This window comes from Carassius gibelio, chromosome B7 (genome assembly GCF_023724105.1).
Source record: "Carassius gibelio isolate Cgi1373 ecotype wild population from Czech Republic chromosome B7, carGib1.2-hapl.c, whole genome shotgun sequence".
NCBI lineage: Eukaryota > Metazoa > Chordata > Actinopteri > Cypriniformes > Cyprinidae > Carassius > Carassius gibelio.
In genome coordinates this window covers 21,273,283-21,296,782 of record NC_068402.1, presented here as the reverse complement: position 1 = coordinate 21,296,782, position 23,500 = coordinate 21,273,283, and the positions used below count along the sequence as shown (strand labels likewise).

The window sequence follows — 23,500 nt, the reverse complement described above, 5'->3', positions numbered from 1 at the left end:
GTGTTTCTAAGCTGACCTATGGCATTTCGTCAAGGTTAGTCAGCAAATCATCAATAGTTACTGTTCCCCAGCCTTCACCCTTCCCTTAGGGCAGCCAGGTCACTGCCTGTGTATGTACGCACTTGTTTTGGCGCTCCAAATGCATTCCGAAAGCTATAAACGCATCCACCTATTTTAGATTAGGCAACATGCAGTAACATAAGTATTTGAAAAAGTGAATCTGGACCACTTTAGAAGCTTCCATTGACTTTACTTATAAAAGGAGACATAAACATTTTTGGTACATATAATCTACATACATAAGCAGAACAACTAAAAAAAAAAGATAAAATACAAAAAACTGCCATTTGTGCATGTCATGTCTTTCATTGGGACTGAATTTTATGGGTTACATCAAAATAAATAACGCCTCGATACAGTGCCATTACTTAAAGATAATGTTTGGTGGCTCAATTTGCAAGACTGGTCATACTAGGGTCAGTGACAACATCTTATGAGACTATTCATACATATTCAAGTATTTTTTTTTTTTTAAAGCAAAAGCACTGGAATACTATGATTGTATGTTGAAAATATGCAATAGGTTATTGCTGATTTTCCCTTTAAAAGGATTGCTCCGTTTTTTGTATATATGTTTAAAATACTGTCTAAATAACAGTGAAGACGATTTGCAAAGATAAAATGGCAGAAACTCAAACCAGAAACATATGACACCTCAAAACATGTCAGACTGCTCTTGCCCAAAGTCCAAGATGACTTGATTGCAGATGTCCTGGGATATGATATCAGATTGAAATTTTTGTGATGTTTTCTGACTTCCATTGCAATGCTATGTCATTTGATAGCAAAGGCTTCACTTTCATTCTCCAGGGCACAGATTATGGATCTTGAACAGCCAAGCACAGATACAGTTTTTCCTGGTTGAGCTCATCTCCAAACAACCAGTCTTACTGAATTGTCTTTTGAATACAATCTTTTTTTTTTTTCCTAAAACGGAAAAACTCTTTACCAAACTCCTTTTGAGTCCAAGTTAGCACCATAATGTTATCATATTTAGCAGTCCATAAAAAATAGTGCTGTTAACATCAGTCCTTGGCTTTGCACAGCCAGTCAACATTTTCCTTACTTTTCTTCTGTCTTTATGCCACAGGTGTAGCATTTTAAAGGTGCTGGTAAAGGACTCTAATCTCGATAAATTCATTCCTTATAATATGACATTTAAAATACGGTACAATCAAGACAGAACCATAGACGGCTGACTTTTGACATTGGCGTTGTGGCAGCTTCCTCAGCATCAGTTCTGGGCATCCCTGTGATATTCATCAAGACTGCTTGATCTCTCTTGTCCCATTACATTCATTTTCAACGTTAACTTCTGTTGTTTTGAGGGCTGATAACACACAGAGTGTTCATAATCTGGATTCGAGAAAGACGGCGGGCGAGTGGTATGACTCATGAAAAAAAGTGCCTCTACTGACCAAGAATTGGCTATAATCCCTTGTTTTTTCCCATTTGGGAAAGGTGGCCTTCATTTGTGGGATGTGTTGATCTGAATGTGTGGAACGATGGCAGGTTGTCTTTCGGGAAGGGTCATGAGGGGCCGGTGGAAACGGGTTTGCTCCTCATCTTGGATTTTCTCCACCTGCTTCCTAAACTTTCTGGCAGGCAGGATGGATGGGACCCCTCTCCTTAACCTCTGGGCAGCCTTTCTTTGCCATACTTCATATTTGGAATACTTCAGATCAAGAGGCCCTCCTGGGATATCCTGCAAAACAGAAGAACTTGATGTAGATTCTGTAATTCATTGACTTTGAAATTTTGAAACACCGTAGCTCTCAAACAACAGAGCATTGTGCTACCAACAGAAAGGTCATGGGCTGAACTGATGAAATGTGCATCTTGAATGCAGTGTAAATAAATGCGTGCATGTAAACTTCAATATGATTTTGAACAAAGCCAAAGGGTGGCTTCAAAATCAAATGCGTCACAGACATAGGCTATTCTTACGCCAGTACATTAAACACATCCCAGACAGACTGATCAAAGTCAGAATCTTATTTGTTGAACTGGGCGAGAAAAACAATACCCTCCTCAACTTACAGTGTGAACGTACTGTTCTCAAGTGGGGCTGACTATTGTGTTGTTTGTTTTTGTTATTTTCAAATCCAAGCCTTGGCCAGCTGGCCAACTGTCTTGCCAACACTTAACATATTTCCACGCCAAGAGCACATGGCACAAAATTTTGCCAGAATGCGGCATAACACTTGTACTTGTTTTGGTGCTTGGAATAATGACATCATTGCACATGCTGTCCAATAGAGTTTTATGGTGTTACCATGGGTTTTTGTTTGTGTAACTAACTATCTCCCTCGGTCTTGTTCCTACATCATCTTTAATGCAGTCTACAGCTTTCTGATGATCTCTGCCATTTTCTACATTGCTCAGCAATTCTGAGAGTGGAGACGTGGTTAATATTGATTTTGGCGTGATAAAAACAGGCTGCATGTCTGACTAGCCTGTCTAGTTGGAGTCTGTGTTTGTGGGTTCAGTAAAATCCTTGTGCTGGGCTTTCAATGGGGGAGGGGGAGATAAACAGCTCCACGTACCTTGTGAAGAGCCTGCGATGCTGGGAAGGCCTGCAGCGAGCTGGAGGAAACATCTCGCTCCGACTTCACAGGCCTTGCGCAGTACTGCTCCAGCAGACGCAGATCGCAGCTCCGAAAGCAGCATTCTTCCACTATTCCTCTCTGAGGACGGCGGCTGTTTAATCTGTGCGGCCTGCCTGGGTGGGGGAAGAGAAGGTAAGCGATCAACTCCGGGGTTCCCCTGGAAAACGACCAATGCTATTAATTCACACCCTATTGTTTATATTTCACCAAATCCCACATGTGGCTGCTGGCATGTTCCTAGGATTTCTGAAATTGGAGACTCCTTCAACAGCTCCCTTCTTTCTTTCCTGTTGTTTGTGACTCGCTTTTTTATTTCTGGCACTAACTGATTTGATGAGGACATTATAATAGCGCAAAGAACAGTACACAGAAAAACAAATATTAATCTGTGTTCCCAGGGATGTGTGAATAGCTAGCAAAATGGATCCTTTAACCTTGACATTTGCCTACTAAACAAAGATAAAAGATAAAGAACAGCAGGAGAGGTACAAAAGGGGGAAGTCCTGCGTCATCTGATAGGAATATAGTGGACAAGAGAGAGAGAGAGAGAGAGAGAAATCTTTTGCAAACAACTAAATAACTTGCAGACACAAATTCCTTGTTTCCCCTAAATACTGACATTTAACAGCAATTAACAGCACTAATGGCTTTCACTGGGAATACATGCTGGAAAGCAATAAGAGGCATGTTTCCTCTTTAATAAATACCCTCATTGTGACAGTCATTAGTGCACAGCAATTCGAAAGACAAGACACAGATGACAATGCCATACTGTGACTGCTTCTACAAGACAAACAGCTATGTAAATGTTTAGAATTCCTGACAACCATCACACAGCACTGTAAGAGTTGCACTTACTGATATAAAACCCTTCTTCTCCACACACGAACTGAAGAGCATCCACTAGTTCTCCACCGCAAAGCGTCTCCCATGTTTTCATGGGGGATGCGACCGCGACCGTGAACAATGACAGAATGAAAAACGAATGTATCAGTGAGCGCATCTGTGAAATGAAAACACATTTGAGTGTGAGTTTAACAGAGGTTACTTGTGTGATTGTGCTGATTTCAATCACGCGACCAAAGAGTGACAAAAAAAGTTCAAAATAACTGTGGAGACGCTATTCTCCTTATCAATGATACCATGAAGAAATGCTATACGCTTAAAATAATGATGATTCTCACAAGTTTTACATATTGTCATGAATATACCTAAACATGCAACTCTAATTAGAAACGATGTAAGTATGCGAATAACTTGCATACTGCAACCACAGTCATGTCATTGTCACTTTCTCTTACCGTTGTTTGTTTTTTCCCCGTTTTTCGGCACGATGCACAGAACAGATGGTAATCATCCATGCTAGGCGGTTTGTTGAAAACGACGTTTACTAGTTGTTGTGCTAAAGAGTTGCTTTGTTTAATTTCCAGTCCGTTGCATTTCTTTGAGTGTTGCTTGTGGCTGTCTCAAAGTTTAGAGGACAGGCAAGGCATATGTAGTGAGAGACAATTTATACCAATACCCGCCCCTCGCACTCCCAGCCCTTAGCGATGTCCGAATGGTGAACGAATTGTTCAATTGAGTCGGATCTTTTTTTTTTTTTTTTTTTAATGAACTGGTTGAACTGTTAACACAAAACCGACCAGAACCAATACACTGAATTAGTAAGAAGAACAGTTCTCGAGCCAACAACTCGAATCACTGAACGAGAACTTGTTTTGTGACCGTATTATAAACATATAGCATTTCAACGAAGTTATACATTTTTAGTTTTTTCTTGATTCTGCAAATTATACTTAGATTATATTATACTAAATGACAACAAAGATTCTAATTAAGAAAACATTTAGAATATAAAACAGAAACGATAAACGCGATGACGTAACGATTCTTATTCTTTTTTTTAGCTTTCTTTGAAATTAAATGTTCAAAAGAACCGATTCGCGGAAATGATTTCCCAATTACTGCCAGCCCGCCTGTGGATGAGAACTGGGATGCTTTTCTTTTAATCAGAGGTAATCTGCAGCAAACATTGTACTTAACCCAAAAAGAAAAGAAAAAAGTTAAAACTTAATATTTAGATTTTCCCAAATTGTCTTATTAACCGTTCTTATGCACAATACTCGTGTTAATGCCAAAATATTGTGTAGGTTGCGCGCTCACTGCTGGTTTATGTTTGAGTGCACACTCAGCTGATAGGGTAGCCTACCTGCTCACCAATGACAAGGCTCTTTCTTAGTCAAATAGCCGCCTCTTTAAAATACCTTTTGGCAACAGGTCAGCCTGAGGAATTTTAATTGAGGGAACATTCTTCTAGCTTCTCACCATAACAAAGGGGGTTGCAATCGCATTCCAGTGAATGCAGACAGACACCGTGCTGAAATTTCACTCTCACGACAACAGTGTTGACCTTATGTGCGAGCGCGACATTTCAGGCGAAAACATTAAATGATTTATGCTTTCTTTAAAAAGCTACTCAGTCTGTTTCATACGCTGATAACGACCCAGTAATGAACACAACGAAACAAATATATTATTCTGTATAAAATTTGTACTTCAGTACATAAGTGTTAGACGGAAATGAATGAGCAGTCAACATGCCCTGACATGCCTCTAACTGGACATAATGTAACATTGGCAAAAACACTTTCCATTGTTTGCCTGAAACATCAGATAGTCATGCAAAATGTGCTCATGTTACCTTCCTCTAAAAGTGGAAATGGCCTAAATTAGACATTTATAGTACCAATCATTCATTTAAGGACAAAAATAAGCATGCTATTTTTATCAGGACATTATACACTAAGAGTTCACAAGATGTTATTTTTACAAATAGACAGGCCTATACTCATTAAAATGAATGAGACAATATACACAAAGGAAAATGGTTTATGCAAATTTGTTACAGTTCAATATAGTGTGTGAATATTGTGACATTGTATCATGACAAGTACACTATAGCACGCTCTAGTGGTCCAAAGTAATAAAGCCATTGTAAAATGACTTCACATGAGTGAGACTTTACCTTATTCTGGTTAAAGTCAGGCAGTGACTGAATGAATTACTGGATTAACTAAAACTTTATTAAATAAATACATTCTTGTAGAGAAGATCTGTATGTTATGTGTGTACTGTTGTTACAGTATGGTAATCTGACACACTGAATACAGTGGCCCATTGGGCTAATTGAGATGTAATGTGTTTGATGTTTGGCACTTTCTGCCAACAAGAAACTGCTCAGGCTTCTATTTGCATTCTCCATGTAACTCAGTAACTCTGATCCTTACACAAAACACCCTCTTACACTCACTAGAACAGCAATGTTAACCTGTGCAATAAAACCATTACTTTACTTTGCATGGACATTCTGTGCTCAAAGAAGTAGATGAGTCAATGCATGTTAATATTGTAACTCCTGAACTTAAAAATAAAGACAGAAAAATTACAGTGTAAAAGCTTCACTCTTTATCATATGTTGCTATGATATTTGCCGTTTTATATAGTGTAGAGGCACATGCTTTTGTTTTTTTTGTCACTGATCAAATGTGCCATGTAACATGAAATTTGATTACATAATGGAAAACTAAATATTAAAAAAAAAATTTTTAAATGTGCTCTAAGAAAATAATATTCATTATAGGGAAATTCACAATGTAGCAAATGGCTGCCATTGTGAAGAGCCCACCTTTTGTCGATAAAGTTCCCCTGTAAGTTTGTCTCTAAACTGACTCCAGTCTTAGAACCATTTTGAAAGAAGACCTGCTGAGAGTCAAAGGTCATATGATACCTCGGTATAAGAGGACCTTGAGCATGTCTGTTTTCCACACCCTGAATAAGCTTTTTTTTTTTTAGCTACAGTGCAAATCATGTTTGTAAAAATAATCACTTGTAAATAAGTGAATATAAACAGTTGAGAAAGATATATCATTATATTGGATCCATGCAATTTGTCTTAAAGTGACAGCTCCTTATATATTAGCTGCTGTCGGTTCCTTAATGTTAATCCAAGAAAAGAGAGAGAGAAATTCACTCACTGCTCTTGACAGAATAACTTTTGCAGCTTTAACAGTTATTATTCTTTATTTAATTTATACAATGAATACTATGCAATGCTATTTTACATGTAAACATTCAGTTTCTGTACCTGAACTCAAGACAAACCTGAAAAATTAAAGCATTGTTTAATTTGTATTATAATTTTCATTGGGGCCCTGCATACCTCAGCTACAGCCCTGGTGTTGGTTCTTAAAAAAAAAAAAAAAAAAGTGATATAGTGCCAGTGCCTTGGTTTCATGTGCTTTTTGCATATGAGACCTCTTCTTCATAAGTCAGTACTGCAAGGGGTAATTCTTTGAAGCAGGCAAATTCACTTCAAGTATTTTGCAGTCCCCGGTCACATATAAGATGATGTGATGTTATTTCTTCTTTTTTAATATTTAAATTTATAGTGATAAATAATTTTATAGTTCATAAGAATTTATTTTTCTGTTCCCAAATAAATCTATTATGAGTCAGGTATGTTGCATTTAGTCAATAAATTTAGAACGAATTTAAATTGACGGAACCAAACAGTATAATTTCAGACCATTTTTTATACGATAGTTGAGAAGACCTACACATTTTAATGCATCAGGCTGAATTATACTTTTAAGTTCTGCACACATGGCCCCATATTGCAAATACATTTAGGATTACATAAAAGAGCAAGCCATTCTCTTACACATTCTGATTTCTATCTAATAATTATATGTCTCATACACTGTACAAGCCAAAAGTAAAGCAACATTAAATGACATAATTACATAGTGATAGGGAGAAAGCAGCTTAATCAAAATAAGAAGACTGATAAAATACATGAGCAGACCAAAGTTGTGAAGGTCCTCCTGTATTTTCTGTGTATCATACAGCTGTCCTTTCCTGAAACTATTGGTGAAACCAGAGTCAATGGTAAAGGTGGACAGATACATGAGGATGTTCTCCATTCAGCTGAATGGAACAGTGTTAAAGTCTATGTTCACCCCGAGAATGCAATTTCATGATATCACCGCAACAAACAGCACTAGTCTCAAGGACTGTAACCTAACAAACCTCATAATAGTATAAACAGCTTTTATGTCTGCAATGACATCATATGGGAGGGGTGGGTGCCTCAAGAAATACTACAGTATGTGTCCTCCAATGTCTCTGTAGCTCCACTTCCAACCATTCATTCTGGAGTCATTCACCAATCCATCATCTGCATCTGTGCAACAGCCCTCGTTTGCACTACCGCTTTACTAAAGCACTTAAAACCACAATTCACACCATGGCAGAGTATCATAAATCTGAAGAAAAATACAGTATTTTATGGTCTTACTTTTAGACAAATAGATGAATAAGTATGCATATAATTTTAGTTAAACATAAACATTTTCATGTTGTTTACATTGACAAATACGAGTCGACTAAAATGATAACAATTACATTTTTTATTTGATACAATCTACTTCTTGTATATACAAGTTTTAATTGTACTTACATCTAAGAAATCCAGCATAATTTCTCTAATAACATCTATAATTAAACTGTTGACCCAACCCTTAAATCTACCCAAACCTGTCCATAACCTCACCTGTATTCCATCTCACTAGCAGCAAAAGCATAAACATAATAAGTACATTATACTTCTTAATTTTGTAGGTTGTAGTTGAAAAGGCACCTGATATAAAGTGGGAACAAACAATTAAATGAGTAGTTTTAATACACAGCATTCAGTGAAGCCTCTAAGTAATATTTATGAGAATAATCTTATCAGAAAATTTCTGTATGAACCTTTATCTTTGAAAAAATGTCCATGCTATTTTATTATAGACCAGACATGAATAACTGCGGGGGGAACAGCTTCCATTATTCACATTTTTAATATGTGTATAGTATGTTTAATGCTTCTTCTGAATTTCCAAGTATAAAAACATGCTGAGAGGACACTTATTAATTACTCAATAACACATTATTATGAGTACAAAATAAATACATCAGATTTTTTTCCCCCAGAACTTGAATCCTTTTTTGACAATGATTTCCAAACTTATTATTAAATTAAAATTTATTAATTTAGCAGACGCTTTTATCCAAAACGATTTACATTGCATTCAGGCTAACAATTTTCTCATATCATGTGTTCCCTGGGATTCGAACCCCCAACATTACTCTCGCTACCATTTGAGCTACAGGAACACATATTATTTTATCATTTTATATTAAGATTGATGCTGAAAGACTAGAGAGAAAGAAGGTAAGGCTGCCATGTTTAGGTTATTAAAGCCATTATTTTTGTTTTCTTCACTTACGAACAGTATTCTCGTCGCTTCATACCATAACGGTAGAACCACTGATGGAAGATGGACTATTCTGATAACGTCTTTCATACTTTTCTGGACTTTGACAGTGTAACTTGACAGTTTATGAAACAGTCACAAGCCTCCCGGTTTTCATCCAAAATAACAAAAATTGTGTTCTGAAGAAGAACAAAGCTTTTATGGGTCTAAAACAACATGGGGGTAAGACATTAATGACCCATTCATTTTAGGGTGGATTAACCCTTTAATTTATATAAAGATTATCTCTTTGGGTTTGAGACTTTAGCCTTTGCAACTGTACTGATCTTCTTCATGCACCAAGAGCTTGTAACACTCCAAAGAGAAAAGAAACTTGAAATCGCATCATATGACCCATTTAATGTGATTAATCCTCTGATAAGTGTTAACACATCCCACAGAAAAATGTGTTGACCTTTCAATGCTGAATCAACATGATATCGAACCATCAGGTTGGAGAGAAAAAAGTAGAATCCATAATAAATGAGCGCACACTTGGGAAATTCAGAAACTTTCCATCTGCATAATCTCATCTTTTCCTTCATTACTTAATACTGAATTAAAACCATAAATATCAGAATGCAAACTGAAAGCACAAATGGAGAGCTGTGTATTGCTTGATTTGTAAGCTCAGCACTTCAACCAAGTAATTATAATGCTCCTTGACATCTTGTCAAGAGAATGTCATCTATTGAAGTATCTATGAAACTCAGTCTCAGTAAAATATACTGAAAGTGAAAGCAGACTTGGTAATGAAACCCAGTTTTACTTTAGATTTCGATTTTTCACCTGAACTGAACCATTCAGTTAAGACATATGTTAAGGCACCAGCACATACAGGGACAGAATGAGATTTCCACACTTCCTACCTACTTCTCTCCTTCATAGGCTTCATCTCACAGACACATGCAAAAAAAGAAAAAAAAGAAAACGCACATTCAAGCTTCTTTTAACACTGCTCATATATAGTTAAGGTGAGTCATTAAAAGCATTATCCTTTCACCGATCAAATCACTTTAGGTTCTTTTTGTCCAGCTGAAACAGATTCAGCATATCAAGCATTGCTTGCCTGATATTGTTTCCAAAGCGATGAGAGTCCTGAAAAAAGAAAAGATAAGAAGGAAAGAAATCACCAAGCATTCAAGAACAACACTAGCCATGTATTGTTTCAAAGGAATGGAATATCACATAAAACATTTGAGATTAAATCACAGTTTCCATCTCATGTGTTCAAGTAATCAAATCATTTAACTGGAAATTGGCGCAAAGTATCAATAATAAAAAATGAAGTTGTTCCACCCGAAGAAGTGCTATGGCTCTTTTTTCTCAGTAATAATTACATGGGCCTCAAAGTGTGCAGATGAAACGGTACAAATGCGGTCATTCTATCTTGCGTTAAGAGGCAGTTGCCTGATATTTGTGTAGTTCTGGGAGGTAATTATAGAAAATTATTTTGATTACATATTTTGGCTCAGGCATTTCAGAATGATTTAATACTGAAATGTGCAATGTGATGTGTCCACTGTTTAGACCAGTTATCCAATCACATGATCTGAATCAAAGTCAAAGTCACATATTTGTTTCTTCTGTTGGAATTATTTTGTAAATGTGTTTCCATCAGAATTTACATATGTCTTATTATCAGATAAATTACTGAGCACATTTGAGCGTATTTTATGTGCATCTTAATATTTTGACATTTTCAGGCGAAACCCTAAAAATCACATTCCAGTGGAAGAAGCATATCTACTGTCACTGATATTGAAAAAGGAGCAACATTTTCTGTATTTTGATAGAATCTCTGCTTGTGTATTCACTCACCGTCTCTGGACTGGAATACTTGGAAGAGATGTGGAAATTTATGAGTTTTTCACCGACAATCACATAGGCCACACCATAACCATCATCTGCAACCTACCACAGTTAGAAAAAAAAGTTACATTTGATCCTTTCACCAAAGCATTTTAATATGAGCAGATTCTGAAATCTGTGGAAGACTCACCGGTCCAAAGCCTCCTCCAGTGGTTACATACTCTGGGTGATTCACCAGATCAAACAGCTCCCCCTGCTGCAAAGGAGTCTGACTAGTGGAGAGTCTCCAAGGCTCTGACAGCACCTGAGGAAAATTTTGCATCCAAAGGAATTTTGTTTAAGAAAATAATCTACATTACTCCTAAGCAAGGCACATGCACTCATGTCTTCAAAGGCAGACATGTCCCTCATCACAGTCATAATTACAACCAGGACACAGTTAATTCTCAATGGGTATGGTTTTTCAGAATATACTCCTTTATATTTGAAATGTTCAGAGCCGCTTAAATGCTAAAACCCACCTCCTGGAGGAATGGGGAGTCCTGTCCAAGGTACTTAGACACTATGTAGAGGCAAAAGAGATGGCGGTCAGTGCCCTGACCAGTCATTGCCATTCTATACATCTGCTGGTGTTTCTCAGCGGCCTGGGTTAGTAAGCCAAGTTTCTCTTCTCTCTACAAAACAAGAACAGAAGACTCTGATTCTGAATGACGACAGCAGAAAAACAGTGACCGGTAAACTGAATTTGTCAAATTATAAAAAGCAGTAGCTACAGACAGTGTTGGGGAAAGTTACTTTTAAAAGAAACGCATTCAAATATTGTGTTACTCCATAAAATATTGTATTACTCCATAAAATATTGTGTTAGTCCATAAAAAAAAACTTTAATTGAGTTAATTTGTTAGAAAGTAATACATTAAGTTACTTTTGCGTTACTCTTTGTCACCTGAGCTTGCTTGCTTGTTTTTTTAAGAAAAAAACCAAAATTTTCTGGTAACTGTAAAGGCCCCTTCACATAAAAATTGAATTAAATAGGACTCAGGCTAAAGGAAGTGCCTCTGCACCTCACTCCTAATTTCTCTCAACATGGGGACAGGAGAGGTGTCACTGAATAAATGGAAAAACTAAGTAATTTGTAACTTGTGCTACTAATTTGAAATAGACTTTACTACTTACTTATGTTACTTTACTAGTAACATCAAAAAAGTCATTTGATCACGCAAGTCATGTTTGTCATTACCCCCATCACTGGCTACAGCAATAAAAGTTAAGGCAAATTACATATACAGCTGTTGTGTTATTTGTGTTGGTATCGTAACAAACTCTAATACTCGGGACCGGACAAGACTGGTCTCAGATTTCTGATGAATTTATTAAGTCCGAGACCAAGACCATATTTTCAGGAGCATTCAGACACAGGCTATGCTTAACATAATGCTTAACAGACCATATATAGTCAAATAGCTAGAAAAGTGAGATAATAGTGTTAAACCTTTTAAACATTTCCTAATGATTAACAGATCATCATTTCACATGCTTACAAATGTCAATCAATGTTCTATTTATATTATCACAAACCTCTTGAAAATCTACAAATTATTCTACCAGATGTTATACAATGATTAAACTTTTTTTTTTTTTTATGTACAACACATTTGCTGCTATTAAGGTGTGATATGGGTAAGGTTAGGGACAGGTTTGGTGATTTGGGTAGGTTTAAGGGATCAGAAGTGAACAGGAGTCAACAAGTATTTTCTTGAAAAACTGATTTGTTTTCTCCTGTTGATGTATATGTGGCGATTGGGGCGGGGCCGAGAGGCGTGGGAACGAGGAGTGAGGCCAGGTGTAGTGATTGGAGATGAGCTGCACCTGCGTCCCACCGCCAGTATCGAGTCCCACGTAGGAGATGGAAGGATATAAAACTGGAGTGACGACCGTGAAGGACGAGAGAGGACCAGGCCTGGGACATTATTTTATGTTTGGTTTTTATTTTTGATTATTAAAATGATTTTTGATTGTGCGTCGGTTCCCGCCTCCTTTTTCCCGATGATTAGGAAGTTAATATTGTTACAGTGGTGCCGAAGCCCGGGAGAAGGAGGGACACGCTGCTGAAGATCCCTCGCCGCTGTGGTGAATCCGTGGTGCCCTCGAGCAGGCGAGGTATGTGCCGCCAGGGACGCTCGAGGCGGTGGGCTGGAGCGAGTTGCCGGGGACGGGCGAGCTCGCTGCCGGCCGCCCATGATATGGAGGGGCGGCTGCCGTCCGTGAGGGAGCGGAGGAGTCGGCGCCGTTCGCCAGGGGGCCGGAGCCTGCTGCCTCCGCGATTGAGTCCGGAGGGGCAGGGAACGGGGGACTCCTGCCGCTGCCCAAAATCGGAGGAGCCGTCGCTGTCCATCGGGCGGCGGAGGAGTGTCGTGCCGTCCGCCGAGGGCCGTCCAGTGCCACCGCCAGGCACCGCGGAGGAGATCACCCAGCTGGTGGAGGGCCGAGCAGCAGTGCGTCTGGGAACCGGAATTTTTTATTTATTTTTCCTCTCTCCCCTCTCTCGTCCTTGTCGCTCCTCCTTCCATCTCCTTTTCTCTTGCCTCGTCTGTCCTACCCCCAGGTTCCTGCAGGTCCCAGTGAGCGGTCCCCCCCGGAGGGAAGGGGGGGGCATGGGGGGGGGGGGGTAGAGCGCAGTCTCGAGGGTACCCCCCCGGCCTGCGAGGGACGATGGGGGTATGTGGCGAGTGGGGCGGGGCCGAGAGGCGTGGGAACGAGGAGTGAGGCCAGGTGTAGTGATTGGAGATGAGCTACACCTGCGCCCCACCGCCAGTATCGAGTCCCACGTAGGAGATGGAAGGATATAAAACTGGAGTGACGACCGTGAAGGACGAGAGAGGACCAGGCCTGGGACATTATTTTATGTTTGGTTTTTATTTGTGTGCGTCAGTCGCCGTGAGGGGCTGACGCGCCGTTTTGTATTTATTTTTGATTATTAAAATGATTTTTGATTGTGCGCCGGTTCCCGCCTCCTTCTTCCCGATGATTACGAAGTTAATATTGTTACAGTATACAATAGTATAATAATAGAAGTCCAGTCCAGTCTTGTCTAGTCTTGAGAACTACAGCACTGGTTCATATTGAATTGCATAGATTGTTTTGTTATGGTACCGTTTTGTTACTGATCATGGCACGGACAAAAGCACAGGATTCCACTGTGCAGGAGCGCACAGTTTCTGTACGGCCTTCTCTGAATAAACGGGTCATGGATGCCTCATAAGTCAAGCAGAACTTTCCTTTGTCCTGTACAGTGAAAAAAAACATTGACATCATTTCACCTTTTCAAGTGAACAATAACCAGGCTTATTCTGCTACATTTCAGATGTACAGTGATAAGAAAGTTCACCCTATAATGAGCCAGCTGCAGTGCGAGCTGGATGAAGGCATCAGGACTGATCTTGCACTTCTTGATCAGGCCTTTTCCAAAGTCACTGAAGGGGATGATGTGCGAGTCCACATCATTAGCCAAAGCCACAGCCACAGACAGAGAGTTGGCAATCATAGTCTGGCACTGGGATAGATAAACAACACAACAGAGAGAACGTCAAACAAACCTATGTCTTGGTCCTTTCATATTTACTCAAGTGAGATGAGAAAGATGGAGCTATTAACAGCATTTTACTACCAAGTGTATCACACTGACCTCATGTGGAATATTCCACTGTAGTCTTTGAGGTCCAGGAAGATTAGGGTGAGGTTCTCCTCTACAGTGGCCATCTGCTGTGTAGCCCAGCTTAACAGGGTCCATCGAGAGCACTTGCTTTATGAAAAATGCCATCACAATTTACATAAGCAGCAGATTAACATTTTATGAATGATATAGGTGAATTAAAAGTGAAATCCAACGTATGTACACAACAGAAGTTTGGGATTGGGTATGTTTTTTGGGGGGAGGTGGGGGGGAGGTTTCTTATGCTCACCTGCTTTTATCCAATCAACAATATTTGTTGATTTTTAATATTAGTATGATTTAAAATAACAGTTTTCTATTTTATTATACATTTTAATATAACAGTTATTTAATGTAATCTATATAATCAATTGCTTCCTAAATGTATATAATAAAGATCTATAAACATCTCACTGACCCTAAACTTCTGAATAGCAGTGTATGTGTGCGTGTGTACCTCCCAGAGGTGGCCGACAATAGGAGCATCAGCCCAGCTATGTTCTGTATTAAGGCCCATGGTTCCATTCTTGAAGACAATTAAGTTTATGGACTTATCAAACCACCTAAGGGAAATTGACCATTAAAAATGTACATGTTGTATAAAAGCTACTCTGAGGTCCAGCACTGGTAACAAGATACTTCAAAGGGGCATGGAAGGAGGTGGTCTCTCTTAACCCATGCTATGGTGTCTTCCTTACCTGTCATAACACTTCCCATGGAGCAGTGATTTAGCGTAACGGTCCAGGGACTCCACAGGATTTGCTGGATCATAGCGCTGCTCTGTGTCATCCAGTGTAACAAAGAAAGCAGCTTTCTCCACAGTATCTAGAGACTTCTTGTTCTTGCCGTGTCTGAGGTAGGCATCACGGGCACACGCCCAAGGCACTCTGCGAAAAACAGATACAGACAAGCTTTAACTCTCTCAAAAATAGTTTTGACTGTCCAGTAAAAATGTATTACAAATAATAGTTAAGGAGAAAGAAAAAATAACCTAATTTCAGACTTACATCCCACGTAAACTTTACAGTGGTTACAAGAGATCAGACAAATGAATGACAGGAAACCGGTAGCTACTCCTGCATTTGGGTGTGTTGTGAATACCTGTCCCCTGCAGTGAGGGCGGCGAGGGTTTCCTCTCCAGGCTGCGGCTCTGAGGTGTCAGCCAGAATCCTCTCCATCTGCTGCTCTAGCTCCCGCGGCAACAGTAACCGTCCATCATAAAACATCCATACTTTAAAGTAACGGCCTCGGTGATACACCACAATATGCCTGCTGTCAGACATGTGCTGAACTGTGTCTTTAGTCGAATGGAGGACAGAAAGAAAGAAAGAAAGATCTCAAGTCACATTCAAGCAACTATATAGAATTCTACATTTTTACATTAGGGTATTAGAGAGTTAAACATTCATATCATTCTAATGAAATGAAATTACAAGGAATGTATATGCACGCGCACACAAACACACAATACCTTTCAAACATTCAGGTTCATTAAATGCATTTAACTGAAAATTAATCTGAATATGACAGTAAAGACATTCTTAATTATACAAAATATTCATTTTTCAAATAAATGCTGTTCTTTTCACATATAGGGTTATAACTGGTAATACTAATAATAATGTTTCTTGAATAAAAATCAGCATATTTAAAAGATTTCTGAAGAATCATGTATTTTGAAATACATTAGTGAACATTTGAAGTGGGTAAAAACCTTTTATCAAAGTTGTCCTAAATATAAAACCAAAATGAGTTCTTGTCTTAGGACAACTTTGATAAACTTTCTTGATTCATTTCAAATGTTGACTACCATATATATAACACAGAACACAATATTACTGTTTTACTATATTTTTACTCAAATATATGCTGTCTGGGTGAGAATTAGAGACTTCTTTCAAAAACATTAATCTTTCTGACCCCAAATGTCTGAACAGTGCATAAAACATTTATTCAAGAAAAACAATAAAATAAATGGGAATAAATGGTTGCAAATGATCATGTGAGGAACTATGGTGAAAGTTAAAGCTGAAGTGTGTAATTGCTGCATCATTAGATACAACATTTGAAAATGAGTTTCCAGAACACGTCTTACACTGTCAGCTAAACAGCTCCTACTGTTTACACTTTTATCACCCTGGGAAATCACCTACAAATCACTTATACTGTATAACTACAAGGGGTGTAACGGTTCAAATTACTCATGGTTAGGTTTGTATCATGGTTTTAGTTTCGGTACGGCTCGGTATGTGCCATGCTTATAAAAAAAAAAAAGAAACTATTAAATTAAAATTATAAATTAAATATTTATCCTTATTAAAGTTACAAAAGCTGTTCAATTAAGAGAAGTGAGTGATTTCCTTGTTTTGCACTCGCATTGAACAAAGAGATTTGGGATTGTCCAATTTTTTTTGTTCATCGCTGTTGTTGTTTTATTTCTTACTTTTAAGACCCATAATGGTTTAGCTCCTGTGTAACTAAGTAGTCTTCTACCATGCTACAATCCATCACACTCCCTAAGGTAATAAAAAAATCTGGACTCTTGGTAGTTCCTAGGATAGCTAAGTCCACTAAAGGAGGTAGAGCCTTTTCACATTTGACTCCCAAACGCTGGAACAACTTTCATAATAACGTTCGAGATTCAGACACACTCTCCCTGTTTAAATGTAGATTAAAGACACATCTCTTTAGCCAAGCATCCACATAAAGCATCTCATAATCTTTTACTTCAGTTACATCTGATCAAATGCACATTTTGATTCTTTTGCTTGGTTGGAACAGCAGCTATGCTAATTGTGTCTCTATTTGCTTCCCTGTTTCTGCCACTAGGAATTACACAAGCTTCAGTCTGGATCCAACCCTTACAAACCCCTGAGATGACCGAACACCTGAGAAAAGATGATGCAAACCGCTCAGACAACATACAAAACTACCAAACTTTGCTATAAGTTTAATCGCAACATATAATCATTGCAGTTAATAGTGTCTGACTGTTTACATGACATTAACTAACTGCATGAATTTTGCCGAACATTTCTGTCATATGGACATCAACTTGACAGTCACCACTTATAAGGTACTACTAAATATAACAGAAAATTTATAATAGAAAGCGAAATACTCTGTAAAGCTGCTTTGCAACAATCTGTATTGTGAAAAGCGCAATACTAATAAACTTGAATTGAATTGAATTGAATCGCGGTGCAAGTGCGTGCCAAATTGTGGGTGGAGGACAATACGGTTAGATTTTTTTTTACCGAACCATTACACCCCAATAACTACTGAAACTGTCTCTCTCTGCTCAGTAAACTTGAACAGGATAAAGTAATTTAAAATAAAAAATTACACACATCACCTCTAAGAATGGTCTTCTATCCAAAGCCACAGTGCAGGAACGGGTTGGTGTATTAAATCTAGACTTACAACGCAGTACAATAAATGCAGTGCAGCTAACATAAACGAACATGAAATAAACATGTGAATTTTGTAAATCTCATGCATGAAGTTGAATGCAGATCTGTGACGAGAAAAAAATCAGTTATCGAATTTCTCAGAGAGCGTTTTGTGACATACAATTTCCTTAAAATAAAGGGGGCTTTGTTTTCATCAACTAAAAATGTAGTATGGAATATTACACTTATAACCTAATATATTGCGCAACAACAAAATAACTAATCCATGCCTTTGGAGTTTTCCATCAGCAATCATAAGATAGTTATCATTCCCAGTTGCAGATTGAACTGTGGGAAAGTGGGATTGGAAATACTATAACCCAAAGACAGATTCTGTGCGCAAAGACTATGTCAATGTTCAGTACCTGTTTCTATGCCTGGGATGCGACTGGTGTTGAACATGCGCTCATATTGGGACGAGCACATAGGGATGGTGTTTTGAAGCATAAGCTGCGAAGCAGAGAGGAAGAGGTCAAATAAAAGATGGAAGGAGCAATTGGTGATAAACATGCGGATGAGAAAAGGGTCACAAATCGCTACTTAACACTCTGTAAAGAGAATTATGCAAGCATTATGATATAAGAAGATTGACTGGGGTTCTAGTCAAAAAAATAATAATATGTAAAATAAAAGAAAGAAAATGGAATAAATGGAGTGGAATTTTAAGCAGCACAGCCCCATCACCAACTGCTCATTATAAAGTCATCACATTATTGTGCATAAGAACAAACTGTCAAATGGAACTGCCAATGAACATACAGTAAACAATAAAATGTCTATTATACACTGCTAATCAAAATTAACTGATGACACATGACCAGTGGAGTAGGCAGAAGTTGGTCTATGGTGCACAAACTGGCTATTCTTACCCGTTTCCTGGCCTGGGATGCGGCATGTATTAAACAGCCGCTCCCACTGAGCAGAACAGAGTGGAACGCTGTTCATTAGTGCAAAAAGCTGCACCATTTTGACCATATGATCAGTAGGCATGAAAAATAGAAACATTGACAGAATAAACTAAAGATTTCAGTCTCCTTAGTAACAGACCTAAGGTTAGTCGGGGCTAATCATTTATTTGTGATAGAGGACAGAGGTTATTACAATGTTGGGCAATTAAAGTCTAATGCTGTAACATTCTTTTTTTTTTTTTTACTTCTTTGTTATGAGACAAACTGCTAAATAGACTAATTTATCGGTCTGTTTACTTACAAAAACTATCTGATTAAAACAAATTATTAAACTATTTATTTTATAGTAAAGATGTGGCAGAAATATGGTAGCTTTTCTTACCGGCTTGATTTGAGCCTGGTCCAGCTTCCTCCTGTAAAGCATGATTGCATGAATGACGTTGCCGGCTCTTGCTGCTTGCAGATGTGTAGGAAAGGCATAAAGAAAGTCCTGTTCAAAGGAAAAAGGTTTCAGAATCCAAGAACGCATGTATAATCTAATTGAGACTAAACAAAAATATGATCTAGTCAAACTCTGCAGCTAAAATGATCTAGCAGACTATAAAACTGCATATCTAGGTAAGATACTGCACCTTATGGTTGCACATGCATATGAAGTTGGCAATTACTGTTTCTTTACCATTACATAATAGTTGCTGTTAACCATGATTGGCCCACGACCTCTTAAGTATATATATTCTTCCCACCAGTCACTGACCTGAAACACACAGTGACGCAAACTCACAGGTAAAAAGGATAAAACAGTCACTTGAGTCACTCCTCTTAAACAGTACATTTCCAGGATCCCATAATGTACAGTGGAAAACTGCTGTTTACAGTGTCCTTGTCACATGTTACATGTACTTACTATAATAATAACAGAAAATTATGCATAATTACATGCAACTAACCCAAGACCAAACCCTATCCCTAACCCTAACCCTATTATTTTTGGGGGAAGCCACAATAATTTTTTTCAAGATTCTTTAAGAATAGAAAGTTCAAAAGAACAGCATTTATCTGAAAAATATATATTTGTAACAATGAAAATGTATTATATTAATGTATTATAATATAAATTTATTTTATTATATTTTTTATTTTTTGTAAATATTTGTAAAAGTAGTCTCCATCCCTTTGATGCATAAAACAGAAAATATAACAACATAATGCAAAACGCATACTCCTGCTGCAGTTCCTCATTGAAAGGTCATTGATTTGTTGAGAAATGTTTAACTTACATAATTGGTGGCCCACCAAGACTTCAGCTTGAGGTACCACTGGAGTTTTGGTCCAAGGTTCTTCTCAAAATCAAGTGCAAGACTCTGCATTCTTCTGTGTTCCTCGTCACTCAGCAGTGGTTGAACTGACTCAAGAAACTATAGGTCCAACATTTCAGAAAAAAAAAACACAGCTTAAATTCAACCCATAAAGCAAAGTCTCACGGCCAGCGCTGTCAAAAAGTAAGTATTAACTTAAATCCAAGCATATTCTTAATGAATGCCAGCAACTGATGCTTTAAAAGTTGAAATCAAAACCAAGCTAGTTTTGTCTTTCTAGTATTGTTCTGAACAGCGTGCATGTTTTAGTAAGTTAACTCACTTCATTCACGCTGTGCATCCTACCTCCAAAATCAGTAGATAATCACCTGAGCAAGTTAACTCTGTAAACAAGTGACCAAAATTCACATTGAAAAACTAAATGGAGTGCAGCTATTCCTGGCTTACCGATCTGACATTTCTATAACTGAATAAAACATCTCAAATGAGTTTTGATCTGGTTGTTGTAAAGATGAAAAGCTTACTCTTCTCACGGTGTCCTTCACAGATGGCACAGGTAAATTAGGGAGAGAGTTCTGGAAGCTGTATAACATTGGTGTTTGCATGCCAGAAAAAATCTTGACTAGCATCTACAATGTCAGAGGACAACAAACAACCAAGAATGGATTAGTGAGCATAAACTGTTCCAGAAAACAGTTATCACAAATACAGACCAGCCATAGTCGAATTTGCCAGGTCATTTTGCCATGGGGAGCAAACATCCAGCCGTGCCAGGACAGCAGACCCTTCAGGACAGTCCTCATGCTGAATATGATGGCAATCCACAGACCCGTGCCCACCATGACACCCCCAACTAACATCTGCTTTTGTGTAGACATGTACCTACTGCAAAAACAGAAGCATTAAGGCTGGAATACACTACACGAATAGGATGATCACACAGTAAATAACTGAGAATCACACACTACTAGACTTGCAACTCGTCCAAACATAACTTCTAAAATTGCCTCAAAATACTGTCTAAAAACGTGTTTGATATACCCCAACTGGATATGAAAATAGTAGTATATCTGAATTCGATTGAAGCTTGTTTCTGAGAGTGAATTCAAATAAAAAGGTAGCCATGACATTTTCGCAAATGCAATTTTACATATCGCAATTCAGAGTTTTTTCATGTTTCTTTTGCATGTTAGAAAGTCAGAATTGTAAGAAATAAACTCAGAATACCAATCTTCTCAGAATTTCACGTTTAGATCTCGCAATTCTGACATTATAACTCACAACTGTGAATTTATATCGCAATTGTGACTTTATAACTCACAATTTTGAGTTTACATCTCGCAATTCTGACTTTATTTCTCACAACTGACACAATCTTACAATTGTGACTTTATAACTCACAATTTTGAGTTTATATCTCGCAATTCTGACTTTATTTCTTACAACTGACACAATCTTACAATTGTGACTTTATAACTCATGACTGTACGTTTATATCTCGCAATTCTGACATTATAACTTACAATGATGTAAGCTCACAATTCTGAGGAAAAGCATTTTTTGATATTATTATTAATATTGTTATTATATTATTATAAGTGGCAGAAACAAGCGTCCATAGAATTCATAGTACTGAGAAGGTGAAAGTAACCAGGATGACTGCTGACATACTGAACTGAGTATATAATGCCATTTTTTTTTTTTTGTGAAATCTTTTCGACTACCCAGAATCTGTAGATTTGCTCCAACTCATCCAAACTGCTGCAAAAATCTGTACAAACGTAGTATAGTATATTCAGAGGAGTCTTCTTGAGAAAAACCTCTGATACAAACTGATGTAATTTAAAACATCATTCCAAATGCACTTTATTGCATTATGAAATACCATATAGCATAAATAAACCAGACACACCTGACTGGGACATGTCTGCCAAGTTTGAAGAGCAGGCCTAAAGAAGGGTCCACTTTTAAATAATGAGCTCTTCCCAAGTACCCCGCCAACACCAGCATGAACCCTGGTGCACTCCCTGGGTAAACACCATTCAAAATCCCATTCTGTGGGCACAATGAGAAATGTAATTAACTCTACAATTAATCTTGAACAGGTGGATAACACTCCCACAGAAAAATGTAAGAAACAAAATCCTAGTACCTTAAAGCGAATGAATTTATTCTTCCAGGAGTGAACTCCAGAGAGGTAGACCTGCCGAAGAGCCTCATGACTGAGCTGGAGGTCAATGCCATCAGGGCCGACAGTGAACTGAAAGGCCACAGCCTGATGAGCTTCTGCCATCCTGGATCACCGCTAATAACTCTGTGAAAAAACAAAATTCTTTAATACAAGACACAAGAGGTGACTAGCTCAAAGTACAAATGACTGTAGCGTGCTGTCATCTTGCGGTTAACAAAAATTGTTATATATGCTCTAACCTGCTTTTTAGCTGTTGACTAACCAACCCTTGATTACTTGCTTGCCTTTATATTTGACAAGCAAGCACAATACTCAGTTTCTGAGCTATAATAAAGTCATTAATATTTCTAAACCGAAAATTGCTTAAGAGTTCACACTGATTGACCCATTAAAGTTCATTTTCAAAATCTATCTTACAGAGCTTTTAAAAACAAATAACTATTCATCTAGAAAGTCGCAGATGTAACGTTAATTGCACATAGCGATGCATACAGACCTGATGATAATGCGCCCGCCGTTTCCTCTAACGTTATATAACGTTATCTATCAAACACAACTAAAACACGTGATTTAATACAGGCGAAGATACATTAATCGTAACGTTAAAGGACTCGAAAACAGTTTTGAATCTGGGTCTACTGAATACAAACATCTGAAGACCTAGATTTGTTATCTACATTTGATTGTTTACTTAGTGAGCTATGGGTGACGTGAACCCGGTGGACTGTTATTTACGTTCATGATGACGAATTTATAAACTGCCACATGCCAGACTTACCGTCTTTTAATTATTTATTCTCCTGGTCAGACCTGTGAACTTTATCAAATTAATTGTACAATCGGACACGCAATCGATTAAATGGCACGATGATTCCAGGTCAGGATAGCAACGTTTATCTTGCTAGATTTCCCCCCGTCTGTTTCTTTTAACAACAGAGCGCTAGACAATATAGCCCGTCCACTCTGCAGTAAGTATATGGCTAAACCGCTGTAGTTACTAAAATGGTATACATTTTTTTACATTGCTTGTAAATTGGTTTATTTAAATTTAAAATTTGTATCAGATACCTTGGATTTTTAT

The 23,500-nt window shown here is 37.9% G+C and overlaps 2 protein-coding genes across 3 annotated transcripts; both read right to left on the bottom strand.

The window, feature by feature from the left end:
* Positions 1 to 229: 229 nt before the first annotated feature.
* igf2a (insulin-like growth factor 2a) lies at positions 230 to 4,179 on the bottom strand. Its single transcript, XM_052561142.1, has 4 exons — positions 3,971 to 4,179; positions 3,528 to 3,672; positions 2,607 to 2,782; positions 230 to 1,765 (listed from the first exon to the last, which is right to left on the bottom strand). Exons 1-4 carry the CDS (start codon positions 4,028 to 4,030, stop codon positions 1,529 to 1,531), a joined length of 618 nt encoding a protein of 205 aa, XP_052417102.1. The 5' UTR covers positions 4,031 to 4,179; the 3' UTR covers positions 230 to 1,528.
* A 3,943-nt stretch (positions 4,180 to 8,122) lies between these two features.
* On the bottom strand, positions 8,123 to 23,349 carry cpt1aa (carnitine palmitoyltransferase 1Aa (liver)). Of its 2 annotated transcripts, none has more exons than XM_052561131.1 (19): positions 23,198 to 23,349; positions 22,381 to 22,542; positions 22,141 to 22,283; positions 20,942 to 21,113; positions 20,753 to 20,857; positions 20,190 to 20,327; positions 19,589 to 19,666; positions 19,292 to 19,399; positions 18,367 to 18,451; positions 15,651 to 15,846; positions 15,248 to 15,436; positions 15,007 to 15,112; positions 14,523 to 14,639; positions 14,226 to 14,390; positions 13,991 to 14,122; positions 11,359 to 11,511; positions 11,028 to 11,141; positions 10,847 to 10,939; positions 8,123 to 10,123 (listed from the first exon to the last, which is right to left on the bottom strand). In XM_052561131.1, the coding sequence occupies exons 2-19, from the start codon at positions 22,519 to 22,521 to the stop codon at positions 10,037 to 10,039; spliced, it is 2,322 nt and encodes a 773-aa protein (XP_052417091.1). In that variant the 5' UTR covers positions 22,522 to 22,542; positions 23,198 to 23,349; the 3' UTR covers positions 8,123 to 10,036. The 2 variants fall into 2 exon arrangements, with proteins under 2 accessions (XP_052417091.1, XP_052417092.1); XM_052561132.1 differs by lacking the exon at positions 23,198 to 23,349 and adding an exon at positions 22,916 to 23,097.
* Between the last annotated feature and the right edge of the window lie 151 nt (positions 23,350 to 23,500).

Excerpts from the sequence above, each read along its gene's own strand:
- igf2a (XM_052561142.1), bottom strand. The coding sequence starts at position 4,030 with ATGGATGATTACCATCTGTTCTGTGCATCGTGCCGAAAAACGGGGAAA. Across the intron at positions 3,673-3,970 it reads CGGGGAAAAAACAAACAACG|ATGCGCTCACTGATACATTC; the intron begins GTAAGAGAAAGT and ends TTCATTTCACAG. Across the intron at positions 1,766-2,606 it reads CATCGCAGGCTCTTCACAAG|GATATCCCAGGAGGGCCTCT; the intron begins GTACGTGGAGCT and ends TCTGTTTTGCAG.
- cpt1aa (XM_052561131.1), bottom strand. The coding sequence starts at position 22,521 with ATGGCAGAAGCTCATCAGGCTGTGGCCTTTCAGTTCACTGTCGGCCCT. Across the intron at positions 14,391-14,522 it reads AGTGGAATATTCCACATGAG|TGCCAGACTATGATTGCCAA; the intron begins GTCAGTGTGATA and ends TATCTATCCCAG. Across the intron at positions 11,512-13,990 it reads CCATGATCAGTAACAAAACG|AGAGAAGAGAAACTTGGCTT; the intron begins GTACCATAACAA and ends CTTGTTTTGTAG.